This window comes from Epithele typhae (assembly GCF_022376455.1).
Source record: "Epithele typhae strain CBS 203.58 chromosome Unknown BXZ73scaffold_68, whole genome shotgun sequence".
Lineage (NCBI taxonomy): Eukaryota > Fungi > Basidiomycota > Agaricomycetes > Polyporales > Epitheliaceae > Epithele > Epithele typhae.
Window position 1 is genome coordinate 65,141 of NW_025954259.1, and position 14,535 is coordinate 79,675.

The following is a 14,535-nucleotide window of genomic DNA, read 5'->3' on the forward strand; positions in this document are numbered from 1 at the left end:
GCCGCCCAAGCTCTTAGCTATCTCCCACTCCTTGGACTGCGGTAGTCACTGCATCATGCGCAAGGCCTTTAGCAAAGTCAAGGCTAAGCTCGAGGAAGCGACCAACTCCTCCCATGAAGCTCCTAAAGTGCCGCCCCGTTGCACCGACCACCTCCCCGAGCAGTACAAGATCGAGGTGAGCATCTACAGGCATCGGAAACAGCGAGGCGTCAACCTTGGTGAGCCGCATTGTTCCATTCCTCACTCGTATCTCGGGTGAGCGATGCGCTCATCAGAGTTGCCCTTTCTTTCTAGGATCGTGGTTCGTGCTCGAACGATGGATTTGCGAATCGCCGTTCCAGCGAGCTCATGGCCCGGGCAAAGTGATCTGGACGTCGCTATGGGGGCCGATGCACAGGGGATCTTGGAGCGGCATTGGGACAGCTGGATCACGGAAGCGGATTGGCAGTGGCTTGCGGAGAAGGGTATCAACACCGTCCGCATACCGGTATGTCCACCGTACCTCTTTGTTCAACCCACTTTTCCCTTGAATATCCGTTTTCCGACCACAAACCTGTTTCTTCTCTCCAAACCTGCTCTGCATCGTCTCCTTTCTGCTTTGCCTCTTGCTTGGACTCCGATTTCTTCTCTTCGTGGCGTTGCGCATACATGCGGCTTACCCTCATCCTCAGATAGGTTACTATCACATATGCGGCGCCGATGCGAGCTTGATCTCCGGCACCGACTTCTCCGACCACGGTGCAGTGTTTCAAAACGCTTGGAGCAGAGTTATTAGTGCGTTAGAGACGGCCTACCGATACGGGATAGGTGTCCTCTTCGGTAAGTCAGCATATACTCGCTCTCTAATCTCCCCTCATCGAACCCTTTCTCGCAGACTTGCATGCTGCGCCTGGAAGCAGAACAACGACTCCCACTCGGGCACTTCGAATCCTCCCGCCTTCTTCGACAACCACAAGCACAGAGCCCACACCACCCACGTCCTTGCGACCTTCCTCTCCCACTCCTCTCCTTCGCCCGTTCACACAACCCACCCCTCCCCAACCTCGTCGGGATCGAGCTCCTCAACGAACCGCACCCGAATGGCCACGCCGACGCCCTCAAAGACTGGTACCTCGCCACCTTCCGCGCCCTCCGCGCCGTCGATCCCGACCTGCCGCTGTACATCGGCGACTGCTGGCAGCCGGACAACTACGCCGCGTTCGTGCAGCACGCGGGCACGCCCGCCCTCGCGCTCGACCACCACCTCTACCGCTGCTTCACCCACGAGGACATCGGTACCCCCGCGGCCGAGCACGCCCGCCGCCTGCGCGACTGGGGCACCGGCACACCGCAGACGTTCGCGCGCGCCGCGGGCGTGCTCCAGGGCGCCGGCGCGGCGCTCGTCGTCGGCGAGTGGTCTGCGGCGCTGAACCCGGGCTCGCTGCGCGGTGCGGGCGGGCAGGCGGAGGAGAGGGCGGCGAAGCGCGAGTACGTGGAAGCGCAGCTCGCGCTGTTCGAGGCGACGTGCGCCGGGTGGTTCTTCTGGACGTACAAGAAGGAGCGCGGGGGCGACACGGGGTGGTCGTTCCGCGACGCGCTGGACGCGGGGGTGTTCCCGCCGGGCTTGGGCCGGACGGCGTACGACGTCGGGCGGCGGGCGGCGGGCAGGGAGGAGAGAAAGGCGGGGGTGCGGGACGAGGCGCTGGGTACGTCGTCTCTCGTGTAGGTGCTGCACTGGTTGACCTCAACCCCGTCTCGTGCAGAGCGACACAAAGCGTACTGGTCGCAGTACCCGGGGAACTACGATCATCAGCAGCTCTATGAAGGCTTCTCGATCGGATGGGACGACGCTGTCATGTTCGTCTCTACCTGCCTTCCCGGCCTCGCAAACCAGCATGGGCAGGAGCTTGGCTTCAAGGGCCCGTGGTTCAAGCGGAGGGCGGCGGAGCATGTTGCGAGGCGCGGGAACAGCGAGAAGAGCTTGTGGGAGTTCGGTAAGCACTACGCGCTTTGCTCCGTCTCTTGCGTCCCCTCATACCCTCTGCGATCCAGAACACGGGCTGTCTCAAGGATACGAGGCCGCGATGAAGGACATGGAGGTCGCGTAGCTCCTCTGGGTGGTAGTTCGCCAGCTGCATTGCACGCGCATTGTTCCAGCATGATATCCAGATTACCAGAGTGTGAGATTACAACGAATGATATTGTACAATAGTGTGTACTAGAGTATCCAAAGCGAGCATACGATAGCGACATAACTTACACGGTCCGCTTCTTCAGCGGCCTCGAAAGCATCTCTGCGAACGCCTCAGTCTGCGCCTTCCACTCTTCATGAGACATGCTCTCCGAGCTCGGTCTCTTGGCGGATGCCTTGCGCGGTGCCAGCGGCTTCCTGGTATTGGCGGTCTTCGAGACCTCGGTGGTCTTCGAGGTCTTCGCAGCAGCTTTGGTCGCCTGCGAGAGACTGCGGACCTCCTCCGGGTCCGTCAACGCCTGCGCCTTGAGCCAGGCCACGCTCGACGCACGGTGCACGAGCCGCTGCGGCGGGACATAGCCGCGAGGGTGCCTTCGAGCGGGATCCCGTCGTCCTCGCGCATCGGCCGGCCGTCCGGCCAGAGCGAGCCGCCGTTCGTGCGCGCGAGCGTCGCCGCGATGTCGAGGCTCTCGCCGGGGGGGATCGGGTGCGGCTGCGAGGGCGTGACGCAGGGCATGTCGACCTCCTTGCGGAGGACGTGGTCGACGTCGACGGCGGAGAAGAACGCGACGCCCTGCGGGAGGTCGGCCATCCCGAGGCGGTACGCGAAGAGCGAGCGCGTCCAGAGGTTCGCGATCTGGAGCGCGAGCGCGGCGCGGAAGCGGTCCTCTTCCTTGACGAGGTAGCGGAGCTCGTCGTGGACGGAGATGAGGTAGCGGGCGTCGATGGAGTACTTGGCGAGCAGGTGCTGCATCGCGACGATGAGCAGGTGGAGGTAGTCGACGCCGGAGGACTGCACGACCCAGTTGATGCGCGAGGTCATGTAGTCCGAACCAAACTTGTTGGGCAGGTTCTCCTTTGACAGCGCGTCCGTGATCCCGCAGCCGAGGGCTGGGGTCTGGGGACGACTGGAAAGGGCGATCTCTTCTAGCTTATTGAAGACGAAGGATTCGCTGCCGCCGAACCAAAACTTCCGTCCGAAGAGACCCTTGCGGTGCCAAGTCTTGCCCTTCGTCGACGCGTATAGGTTCTTCGCCAGTTCCTCCGCCTTCTCTGGAAACATCCCCGGGCTGTCCTGGAGGAGCAAGAGAACGGCGTGACGCATACCCGCGCCGTAGATCCGCGAGTAGTTAAACACCTTCGCCGAGTCGCGTGTGATTCCGAGGATGCTCGCCGTCTTCGAATGCAAGTCCGTGCCGGCCGCTTTCGTGCCCTCGAGCGTCATCCACCGATGGCCGTCGCGCCGTGGAGCCGAACTGCGCTCGCCCATAACGCTGGAAATCCAGAGCTCCTCCGAGTCGACGTCAGCGCCGACGATGGCGTATCCTGGGGGCGCGCGGACCATCGCCTTGAGCTCGGACCCACGCGGTTCTTCTTGGCGTTGCTGGCCGTCACCAAGTCTTCTCGATCGCACGGCGGGTGATGGTGCCCATCGTGAGTACCTGAGGGAGGATGACGCCCCACTTCTTGTCTGCAGCGGGAGAAGGAAGCCCGAGTGAAGTCTTGTCGAGTCTTGCCAGACAACCATCTGCTTCATGACCGGTCACGAGACGAGATCCAGTACGAACACTGCGCGTTCATGTCGAGGGCGTCGCGGCCTCCTTGAATGGACTAGCGAGCGTCCCGTCCTGCGCGTACCTCATGAACGTCTTCGCGAGTGGGGATCCGACATTCGCCGAATCGCCGTCCTTGTGTGGCAGCTTGTAGAAGGTGAAGTGTGCAGTGCTGTTGTAAAGCGTAGCATCTGGTTCCTTGTCGAAGGTCAGCGCCGTCGCGCGTGTCTGGAAATCCGCCATCTTGGGGACACGGAATGTCCAACCGTGCTGGCGCGAATGAACGAGTGGCCAGCCCTGCCAGGACAGCCGAAGGAGGATGGGCGCGAATCGGTTCCGCACGGTCAGGTCGAGTGTCCCGGGACGCAACCTTTCTTTGGACTCGCGAGGTCCCAGTACCACTTCGGCCAATACACCTTGTCCATCTTCGGCTCACGCTTTGCCGTAGCCCTACTCTGGCTCTTGGTGGTTGGATACTCCAATCGAGCTGGCTGAGCCAGGGATCCGCCGCAATATCCTCCGGTGACCGCTGCAGAGCCGTGTCGGCGAGCTGTACAATCTTGTCTCTGGTCTTGTCGTCAATCTTGCCGCTACAAATTGACGGACCACCTCGTCGTCGACGGATGTGAGATGACCGTTGGCGAGGGCGTGGTGCCGTGGGCTCCGAAAGTATGGAGAGGATCTTGTTGCTTGTGCAAGTGGATGGCTTGATGATTTCTCCGTTGTCCACATAGTGCCAGCCGTGAGAAGGGGCTCGGCGCATCGGGTGATCATTGTAAGATACTTGAAGGAGGAGCGGGAGGATGTTGTTGACCACAGTACGGGTGAAGGGGTCTGCGATGACTGCGTCGTACCAAAGTGGATGGACGGCGTCTCCTGTACAGTTCCTCCGGGGCAGGGATCGTCTCCAGAGAAGGAGGGACGTCATCTGCGGATGACGATATGGACACATGCGTATATATTCATGCGAGATGCGTACCTCAGGAGAGTCATCCACCGGTTGACGGGTGTCCAGGGAGAAGCGGACGTGACCTAGGCGTGAAAGTAAGGATATATGCATGCGATCATAGATGGAATGCACGCACCTCGTTGGGCCCACACCACGCGACTTGCCCGCGACCTTCGTGTCCAGTCCAGTTGCCTCAACCACACGTCGTCCTTCCATGACCCGCTCTCCATCATGCCCCTTGCTTCGACGGCCAGGTCGATTAGACGCGCCTTGATCTTTTCGTCGAGTTGCCTGTAGGTACGTTCTGCGTTCTCCAGGTAGCGTTCCCACTCCTCGTTGACAGTGAGCAGGCTGGAGCCCATGGCCAACGCGCCGGCGAACGAGACAGGGCTCGGGCACGCCGACAGGAACGCCGGGAGAACAACGCAGTAAACGGCGTGTGTCACGTTGACGTCGTTCGCGCAGTAGTCGAGGTAGGATGGTAGACCGTCACAGATTTCTTCGCGCGTTGACGTGAGGAAGTCGTTGCGCACTTCCTTATCCATCTCGATGCCGCAATGCAACCTTGCGACGTCGCGGAGAGAGTTGGCCGACGCGAGTGCCTCCCAACGTTTTTCTGCTCCTTCTTCCTCCATATTCAGGTCTGTATCCACCGTTGTCTGGCTGCTCTCCAGTCCTTCGGAGAGGCGCCGTTTGAGGCGCTCCATGTCGGCGCGTTTGATGGGGTCGGTCTCCACCTCCAGTCGCTCATCCGCCTCCTGTATATGGTCGTAGACTGCATCGACAGCCTCGTCGAGCTGTGCACGAGCCTCGTCCTTCGACTTTCGGTACTTCTTCCACGCCGGGCGCTGATGCGACGAGATCCCCTTCACCGCGACATGGAGGGCCATCGTGTCCAGGAAGCGCGTCTGCGTGCCGGCGACGTGGTACTCCTCACGGACCCTCTTGCGATCAAAGGATACGTTATGGCCGACGACGACGCGTGCACAGCGGGGTCCCCAAAGGGGATGAGCTGTTGCGGGTCCTGTGTCTCGCCGAGGAGCCAGGGGGATATCCAGGCATACCATGCGTTCTTCGTCGCTGCGCACGCCATGATGGCATGGTCGTGGTACGCGGGTAGGGTTTCGATGTCGAACACGAGCATGTCCTCGGGCTTGCCGTCAAACTCCGGAAATGCGACCGCCTCGCTGTAGCTCGACCCGTCGGGGAGAAACATGTACCGGTCCATCCGGCCTGGATGTCCCAGCACTCGGGCTTGGGGGGCAGTCGCGCCGTGGATAGATCCTGCGCGAACGAGAGCCATGGTTGGGCGGCGGCATTACCAATGCGGTGGAAGTGCTCATCGAGGTTTTGCCCCTGAAGCGGAGGGAGGGTGAACCCGATGTCGGGCAATTTCGAGCCTTGTGCGGGGTCAAGGCCGTGCGTTTTGAGGTGTCTCGCGCGATATTGACGAACGCGAGAGGTGGGCGATCCAGAGAGGTGTTTCGGAAAGTTGCCCGTGCAGTTGGCGCGAGAGGAGCTGCACGCCGAGCTCGTTCCGCCTGACGACTGGAACATCGCTGAGCGCAAGCGCGAGGTGTGGGGGTTGGCGACGTACCTGGAGCGGCAACGTGCTCCTGCGCATCATCCTCCCTCCTGTCCTCGTCTGTCTGCTGCGTTCCCCTCTCTCCGTTCTGTTTGAAGCGCGGGGCCGGTCGTCGTAAAGGAAGTTGCTTGAGGGCGAGCGAGGGAGCGGAAACATGCAGTGATCGAGATGATCCGGGCTGGAGTTTTCGCAGCATCTGCGGCTTCCAAACATCCGCGTCGACGTGTCTTGTCGCCTCGTACAATTTTCTGAGAGGACTACAAGCCGGGGAATAGGAGGGAGGACGGGGAAACGGGGGAAAGAGGTGACCGTAGTATACGCGGTCGCAATGCGCAGGTATCCTTCGCGAAGTCATTCTCTCACGAATACAACCAACTTCATCAAGTGCCAAATTTATTCAAAGCTCCAGATTCCTTCATAAACAACCTCTTTGCCTTCGACCTTCATCTCCCCTTTTCCTCTCCTACGTTGCAAACATGCACCCCACCACCCACAAAAAGGCCCCCTACGTGACGAGGCTACACGAACAGTATTTCCTCACTTGTGACGCGTCTCTCGGTGAACCCGTACGTTGCGTCGTGACGGCCACACGATAAACGGTACGCGCGCCGGTACTCCGCCGTTATCGCGGGGTGGCGCTCCGATGGCGGGAACGGCGGCGAGAACGGCGGCGGGGCGGGCGGGCTTCCCTAGATGGCCGCCGATTCAAGGCGGGCGGCGGCGGGCGCGGCGTTACCGTTACAGGCAATCCCGACCACAAAGCAGTGGAATGGTGCGTTCTATTTGCACGCCCGCAGGGCACGTTTGTGCGGAGATCCACACGCACACAGGGCAGAGGGCGGCCCATGCCCTTATTAGGGATCGTCGGGGGGCGCTATCGCCCTTGATCAGGAAGGTCTTGTCGGGGGCAGGTCGGGGGCAGGGCGCGATCGTCCTGATAAGGCAGGTTGCGCACTGGCGCGCAGACCGCATGACCGCTTCCATCATGATGTGACTCAATGCCCGCCCCCCGCCCCCCGACGCCCGCCCGACGCGCGTCGGGGGCGCGCGTCGGGATGCAAAGCTGGTGTACAAACACAACGTTGATATAAACCCCCAGACAAGCTCGATGTGACTCCCAACTGCGCCCCGCAGCCTCCCCGCCCGCCTCCCCCGCCGTCTATCCCGCCGTCCCCCGCTACCCTCCGAAGTGTGACCCGTCCATTGTCACCGCCCTCCAAGGCCTCCCCCACCCCTCTCATATATCAAGATGTACCTGAATTCGCCGGATTCAATCCGCAGCATTTCGTCCAACACATCCTCTCGGTCCTCTCCGGTGTTACCAGCAGCCCCTCGGATGGTGCCCGTTAGTCTCCCGTACACCACTAAACCGGCGCCTCCGACCGGCGCCAACGCCTACGCGCCGTACTTGATGCCGCAGACACCCCGTACGTATATGCGACCTCGGCCATTTATTGTCACGCCCCGGCGCAACAGTTCGCTGACTCTCAACCTCGCGTCCTTTATAGATGGCCTCTTGACTCCGCCCGATAGCCCTATGAAAATGAGCGGCCGGCTTCCCGCGGATCTCCACCCCATGCTCAGTTCCCGGTCGACATTCGATGTTCGATGTGGCGCACACTTGAGCCTGAGCATCGCTTCGCAGCGTGCGGTGAACCACCACGTCACGCTGCTCGTGCTCAGCCTTGGCCCCGTGTCGGTGCAGGTCGCACCTTCCAAAGGAGGCTTCATCACCCTCTCCGACGTCTATGAAGCTCTCGGGGCTGCCCTGCGGGACTCCCGCGTCGCCTCGTATAGCTTCGACCATCTTGTGTTCAGGGGGGTCGCCAATGGCATCGCACATGCCGACTGCTTCCTCTACTGAACACCCCTCGGCCACCGCCCAAACTACGCTGGTCGTGGCACGCGACACGACCTCCTCTGGCCCGAAGAGCAGGTCCTCTTCGGCGCGCGCTTGGCACTGAGCTTTCAACGCCGCCCAGAGGATGGTGCTTTGCGCTACACTGAGGACCTGCCTTCGTTTCTCGAGGCGATCCCTCAAAGCGACAAAACCAATGTTCCTAACTTATCCTAAACTTGCTCTCGATGCGTCGTATTTTCCCTTGCTATCGTCCAACCCCTTCTCCTCTCCCTTCCCTTCCCCTCCTCCCCCTTCTTTTCCATGCTCGCTTTCCTCTGCTCTCGTCGACCACCACTCTGTATAGTCGAACTCGTCGTCTGTATAACAGTAGCTAATCCACAATGTACTAGTATCCACCATCTCCTGAATACACCTATTACTCTGCACCTCTCGCGCGAGCCATCAAGAAACATCCTTCCCTCACGCCACATTCACGAATCACGCGCCTTCCGGCTTCTCGTCGCCAGCAGACGAGTCGACGGTCTCCGTCTCCCCGCGCAGCCCCATCTGCGTGGTATCATACCCGTTCGCCTCGAGGTACGAACGGAACTACGCACACAGCGTCAGCCCACGGACTTGCCCTCGCACAACGGAGCACCCACCTCGCGATCCTCCCTCTCCATGCCGTCGTGCGAGAGCGGGCGCACGAAGAAGAACGTGATCGCCGCGCTCAGGACCGCGAGCCCCGAGCCGATCCAGAACGGGCCCGTCTGGCCAATCGTGGGGTCGTCCGGGTGCGCCTTCGCGAAAGCGTCCACGATGCTCCGGAACGCTGTCGACCGGCCGTCGCGCGCGCGTCAGAGTGGGCATTGTAGCGAGACGAGTTCGAGGAGCGCACCCCACGTCCCGGCGAACGCGCCGACCTTGCCCATCGCGGCGGCGATGCCGTAGAACTGGCCGCGGACGGCGGTGGGCCCGGACTTGGCGGCGAGCATGCCGAGGCAGTTCCCGGGGCCGAACTCGCCGAAGCTCAGGAACACGCCGTAGACGACCTGAGTCGTATTGTGCGAATCAGTCTGTGGCGAGGAGGAAGGAGGCGATGGGAAGAGGTACTTACGGCGAAGGCCGCGATGTGCGAGACGAGCTTGGAGTAGAGTCCGCTCATGATGAAGCCGATGGTGGCTTGACAAAGCAGGCCTGTGATCTGGAAGCGACGTCGATGTGAGCCATTGTGAGCGAGAGAAGTGGGGTGGAGAGTACCATCGTGTACTTGGGACCGAGGAAGTCGACTACGAAGGCGCCGATGACGGTTCCCGGGATGTTGAACAAGCTGTGGATGGATTTAATATAGGAATTCGATCCAGTGTACTACCTAACTCACTTGATGACCACCGCCCAACCAAAGACGACTACAAGCGTAGCGTCCGACCCTGTAATACTGGGAAATCGACCTATGAAACTTGATTCCGAAACTCCGAGAAGCTAATGACTTACATGTTCGTAACGGTGGAACTATACAGCCCAAACTACGACTGGACGTCAGAACCCGTTTGATAGGACCTCAGCGAAGAGGGCTCACGGGGTACCTTTATGGGTTGTTTTTAGTAACGATGCAATGACGGTGAAGCTGTAAACATACGTTATGAAGTCGTAAATGAACCACGTCGCGGATATGGCGGCCAGGCTCGCCCAGTAGCGCTTCAAAATGAGCATATATGGGACCTTCGCGTTCCTCATCGAGTCCTTCTTGAAGCGCGTGGGCTCTTCCATACGAAGACGCCACAAAAACACGCACATAGCAGGGATAAAACCAAGACCAAGGGATATCCTCCATACGGCCCGGAGGTGATTCTCGCCGAAAATGAGGACGAGGATGAGAGGAACAACTGCTGATATGACGAAACCGAAGTCGATCATCGTGTCTGGGCAAGGTGTATGCACCCATTTTCAGCCTCTTCATGTCTCAAATGTATGAAGAAACCAGAGGTACGTACTCGTAGCCAAAGCGAACCATCGATGTTGAGCGTTCTTGTCGATACCAGGCTCCTCCGATTGCTCCGAGGCTGCAACAGATCCGCATGGGTACTCCGCGCCGACTCCAATCCCGAGGAAGAATCTGAGTGACACAATCTATCACGATACCAGGACTTTGTTATGACGATGACTTACCTGCAAAAAGAGAGCATGTCGAGTAGCCCGCGGACGCTATGGTGTGCGCCGCTGGATGCGGCGGAGAGGAGGGAGAAGAAGGCGACGATTCCCGTCGCTGTCATCTGTGCATGTGCGGATATCATATCGCCCCGGCGCGGTGTTGGGATCGGAAATGACGCACCATTCCAAACTTCCTACCCAGCCTGTCTGACAAGTATCCGAATGTGAGCATTCCGAAGATGGTTCCCGCGAACGTGACGCTGAGGATCGTGCTGCTGTAGTTGGAAGTGACTTGCTCTGGTCCATATATGCGCAGGAGCACTGCAATAAGGCACTGAAATGTTAGCTTTCTAAACAGGTACTCCACAGGCAGACGTACGAGTATTGACTGCCTCGACAGTACAATCAGCCGGAATTGTTAAGGCAACTTAGAGAAACTACATACCAAGACCAATGACACCGTTAGCGTATCCTGTTGTTCACTGAAATTAGTCTCCGTGAGGCTGGGCATCGACATGGCGGCTAACCATCGGAAAACAGGGCCGTCCCGCACCTGGTGAGGTGTCAGAGTGTGAGCACAGAACTCCCCTCGAGAAATCTTGTCGAAACAACGTACGCGAATATCAAGGAAATCTGGGAGAGACCTGGTCGTCGAGAAACCTGGGACATAGTCACGCGAAGTATCAACGAGAAACAGGACGTGGGGATAAGAGGACAAGGTCGCTCGCTAGACGCGCTATGACCTCAGGCTTCCCCAAACGCTCTTGAAGCACGGTTTCCCTATGCGGCCTCAACGGATGCAAATATAACTCGCACATGAGACGGCGGTTTCCCTCGTGGAGCTCCGACCGACATCGGGAGTCTGTCGGGCTCGGTGTCTCAACAAACTGTGGAGTGCAAGCTGATTGACACCAGCTCTATATTCGCTATGATGCCCCTTAAAAACACTCACGTTTTAAGAGTTGAGTGCTACATGGGAGAATTGTCACTGCGGGTCGACGTAGGGAGAAGAGGAGAGCTGGTGTTTGCAAGCCAACCTGCAGTCGGGGTGGCGCTTGCTCTGACACGTCGTGGGAAAGGCATTGTCGGGTGACCTTAGTAGTGACCCAGTGACAAACTCGAACCAGCTGGGGCTGGAGCTGTGTTCACTGCTATCATCTCATCTTCCGTATATGCGCTTCAGCATATATAGCATGGCTCTCGTCTTGAGAGACTGGACATGTTGCGCGAAGGCGCGAGCCCCAACGTCAATCGCCCGGCTGTCTCGTAGGCGCCTGCAGTATAGCGGCGTGCGACTTGAACGCCAGTGTACGTACGTTTGTAGGCGCTGAGCGCATATGGCTAACATCTGCGCTTTGTTGAGTGTATGGGCGACAGGATCACCAGACCGGGAGCTCGCCTTATGACCAATTGCGACGGCGACGGACATTCACGTGTTTTTCCAACGTTCTGTGGGAGACGACAGATCTAGAGGCGTGTGTTTGCTGGTGATACAATCCCCCACGCAATCGGCGACGACTCTTAGATTCGAACAACAGATAGCCCCCCGCAGTCCACATCCCCAAGGTGCCTGTCTGTACAGACAGAGTGATAGTGCCGTTGGAAGAGACGAGAATAAGATACGGAGAGCGGGACTCGAACCGGAGAGTCCAGGTTGTTTGACACGTGGGCACGTTTGGGCGCTTATTGCGTTGATTATCTCGGAGTCGCTGTTGCTCTAGCCTACGAACCATACGCTTCAGCTCTGGCCATGACACCCGTCGAGCTCAACGTTGACGTCTTGGAAGCAATCCTTTCCTATCTATCAGGAAAAGATGCTTTTCATGCCGCTCTCTGCTCGTCACAGTTCTACACTCTGGCCTATCCATTAGCATTCTCAGCTCGGGAAGGGTACTGGCCGATGTCCACCAAGATCATAAGGACCCTTCATCAACCTGAAAACTCCAACACCAACAGATCCAGTTTCCTGAGGAGACTAAGCCTCAACGGGATCGACCGGTCTCTGTACTCCATTCTCGTCGGCCATCTTCTGAACGCCCGGAAGATGCACACTCTGCAGCTTACCGAAGTGGATAGCATTTTTTCGGCGGACGAACGGGCTTTCTCGGCGCTGAAGGCTATGTTACAACTTACCCATTTAACTCTCTTGGATATTGGCAAGCGGACCCTGCAGGTGCTCTCCTCGATTCGCGCCGGCAAACTCAGCACCCTCAAGCTTCGTTTCATCTCAAAAAAGGCACCGGACCAGACATTCACAATCACTCAGCTCTTGTCTTCTTTATCAGCCTCTCATGAACTACGTGCGCTAGAGCCCCTCGAGGGATGGGAAGCCTGGATCACCGGATCAGATCTGGACACACCTGTCCCGCCGCTCCCCCGTCTTCAGCATCTCAGGGTTATATCAACCCTCCCTTCCGTTTTCCTGTGGAGTGGCCTTCAGTACTTCCCTCATCTCTCTAGCCTTCAAATTTCACGTCCCTTGCGCGTACGCGGCCACGTCCATCCCTCCGACGCCCCTGTGTGGCCTTCGCTACAAGAGCTCCATTTGCCAGGCTGGATCGACCTCAGCATCATCGACTCTACCGGTTTCCGCGTCCAGCATTTACACGTAGGCGCCGACTACAGGATCACCGTGTCCTCGCAAAACCTATGTCCGGACCAAATGGCGCATGAAGCCCTTATTACGCTCATCCAAGATGTACTCACGCGTGCACTCACCCTTTATCTCGTCATGCCCTTGCCCGAGGGATCCAAAACGCATCCCGGCGGCAACTTCTGGAAGGATTTGGGAACGGGATACACGGCACTGCGATCCTTGAATTTGCGCCTCACTTCCTACGACTTGAGCCAAGGTCCAAACTACGCGATCGTCGCGGTACGTCCCCGTCGCTCACCGATACGCGCACTCGAACTAACCCGGCATGTGCGCACAGGCCACGCTCCCCACCGCGCTCAGCTCTCTGCGCTTGTACTCCTTTCACTTGGACGCTCCGCGCATGGAGTGGTGGCGAGCGTACGACATTCGGCTCTGCCCGCCAGGGGTTCCAGTGCTACGCTGGGTCGCGGACGTTGTGGAGAGCGACGTGGACCGCCTCAGGATGCTCCACTCGCTTCCAGGTCAGCTCGTGGACGCGATTCCGACGTTGCGCGTTCTTGGCGTGGGGACGTGTCTCCCCGCGCTGCATCCGGACCGGGGAAAGAAGGGATGGGAAGGCTTCAATAAGAAAGATCTGGTCGACCTCGAAGAGTCAGAAGCGAGGAAGACGCTGAGAGAGATGGGCGAGACGAACATGACCCGGGAGCAAAGGTGGTGGATCGTTGACAGACAGGCGGCGCCAGCGAAGATGGTGGAAATCTGGAGAGAGGACGGGGAGAGAGCCCGAGACATGGTCGAGAGCGAAGGCTTTGACGCGAGCATGAGTTTTGACGGTACGTTCTACTCTGCGTTATGAGCATACGCTGATGACAGAGACACAGAGTTCTATTCCGACAGGTGTCGCTACATGCGCACGCTCAGTGCGCTTAGTTGTGCTGACGGCGCGCCCGAGGTCCCTCTCCCTCTCTCCCCGGCCCACTCTGTTGAATGAAATCCATTCGTAGTGGCGGGCGACGCCAATTATTGTCGATGGATTGGACGAACTCGCCTTAATATTTCAGTGCAGGCGCAATTAAATTGCTAAATTTGGTAGACTTATTCGCGGTGCAAGTACGCAATGTCGTGCTCGCTGCGGCCGCGATGTAAAGTTACAAGAAACTGTTACGGAGATCGAGGTTCGAACCAACGTCCAGGAAGGTTGGCATGTTTTTGACGCTCATTCGTGGCGACATCGACGCGTCACTTGTTTCGACTCTCGAAGAGCAACCACGGTGACCTTGACTTAAGTTATGTCGGTAACAACTTGTTCTTGCTCACTCTAGCGGCTAACCCCTCTCACCCCTCTCACAGGTAAACAGGGAGTCGAACGTTGAGCATTCACCGGCGCTACTAACCCGCCGGTGTCGTGTTCTTCAAACTTCAAAACTTCCTGATCTACGACATGCACATGTTCATGTGTGGACCCAAAGAGCGGTCACAGGTGCGGTGATCCACTTCTCGTCGCCTAATGTGCTTTGATGCATGCTTGAGGTGCAAAGACATGCGATGTGGATAGTAGGCCTCGGCAAGCGACCACATCGCAAGGGCGGGCCCCTGGGACGAGCCAAACTGAATCCCGTCTGTCATGGCCGTATCGCATCTTGCATGCGCAATACTGCCTCAAGTGACGAATATGGCATGCGTAGAGACGG

The 14,535-nt window shown here is 58.6% G+C and overlaps 4 protein-coding genes across 4 annotated transcripts; 2 read left to right on the top strand and 2 right to left on the bottom strand.

Moving 5' to 3' along the window:
* Nucleotides 1-1,018: 1,018 nt before the first annotated feature.
* On the bottom strand, nucleotides 1,019-6,229 carry BXZ73DRAFT_92388 (gamma DNA-directed DNA polymerase; the record flags this gene model as incomplete). Its single annotated transcript, XM_048026347.1, has 11 exons — nucleotides 1,019-1,397; nucleotides 2,240-2,491; nucleotides 2,527-3,541; nucleotides 3,585-3,682; nucleotides 3,809-4,093; nucleotides 4,123-4,289; nucleotides 4,330-4,384; nucleotides 4,454-4,610; nucleotides 4,809-5,616; nucleotides 5,661-5,859; nucleotides 5,922-6,229. The coding sequence occupies 11 exons, from the start codon at nucleotides 6,227-6,229 to the stop codon at nucleotides 1,019-1,021; spliced, it is 3,723 nt and encodes a 1,240-aa protein (XP_047873525.1).
* Nucleotides 6,230-7,767: 1,538 nt separating this feature from the next.
* On the top strand, nucleotides 7,768-8,037 carry BXZ73DRAFT_8480 (uncharacterized protein; the record flags this gene model as incomplete). Its single annotated transcript, XM_048023992.1, has 1 exon — nucleotides 7,768-8,037. A coding segment is annotated over one exon (270 nt), but the record flags the coding sequence as incomplete, so codon positions are not given.
* A 558-nt stretch (nucleotides 8,038-8,595) lies between these two features.
* Nucleotides 8,596-10,917, bottom strand: BXZ73DRAFT_105589 (metabolite transporter; the record flags this gene model as incomplete). The annotated part of the gene is made up of 16 exons (XM_048016317.1): nucleotides 8,596-8,706; nucleotides 8,760-8,929; nucleotides 8,996-9,149; nucleotides 9,215-9,301; nucleotides 9,358-9,427; nucleotides 9,479-9,535; nucleotides 9,592-9,623; nucleotides 9,677-9,683; nucleotides 9,737-10,019; nucleotides 10,092-10,213; nucleotides 10,267-10,370; nucleotides 10,430-10,569; nucleotides 10,628-10,636; nucleotides 10,694-10,720; nucleotides 10,776-10,801; nucleotides 10,865-10,917. 16 exons carry the CDS (start codon nucleotides 10,915-10,917, stop codon nucleotides 8,596-8,598), a joined length of 1,452 nt encoding a protein of 483 aa, XP_047873527.1.
* A 1,081-nt stretch (nucleotides 10,918-11,998) lies between these two features.
* On the top strand, nucleotides 11,999-13,990 carry BXZ73DRAFT_105590 (uncharacterized protein; the record flags this gene model as incomplete). The annotated part of the gene is made up of 4 exons (XM_048016318.1): nucleotides 11,999-13,123; nucleotides 13,182-13,677; nucleotides 13,726-13,764; nucleotides 13,938-13,990. 4 exons carry the CDS (start codon nucleotides 11,999-12,001, stop codon nucleotides 13,988-13,990), a joined length of 1,713 nt encoding a protein of 570 aa, XP_047873528.1.
* Between the last annotated feature and the right edge of the window lie 545 nt (nucleotides 13,991-14,535).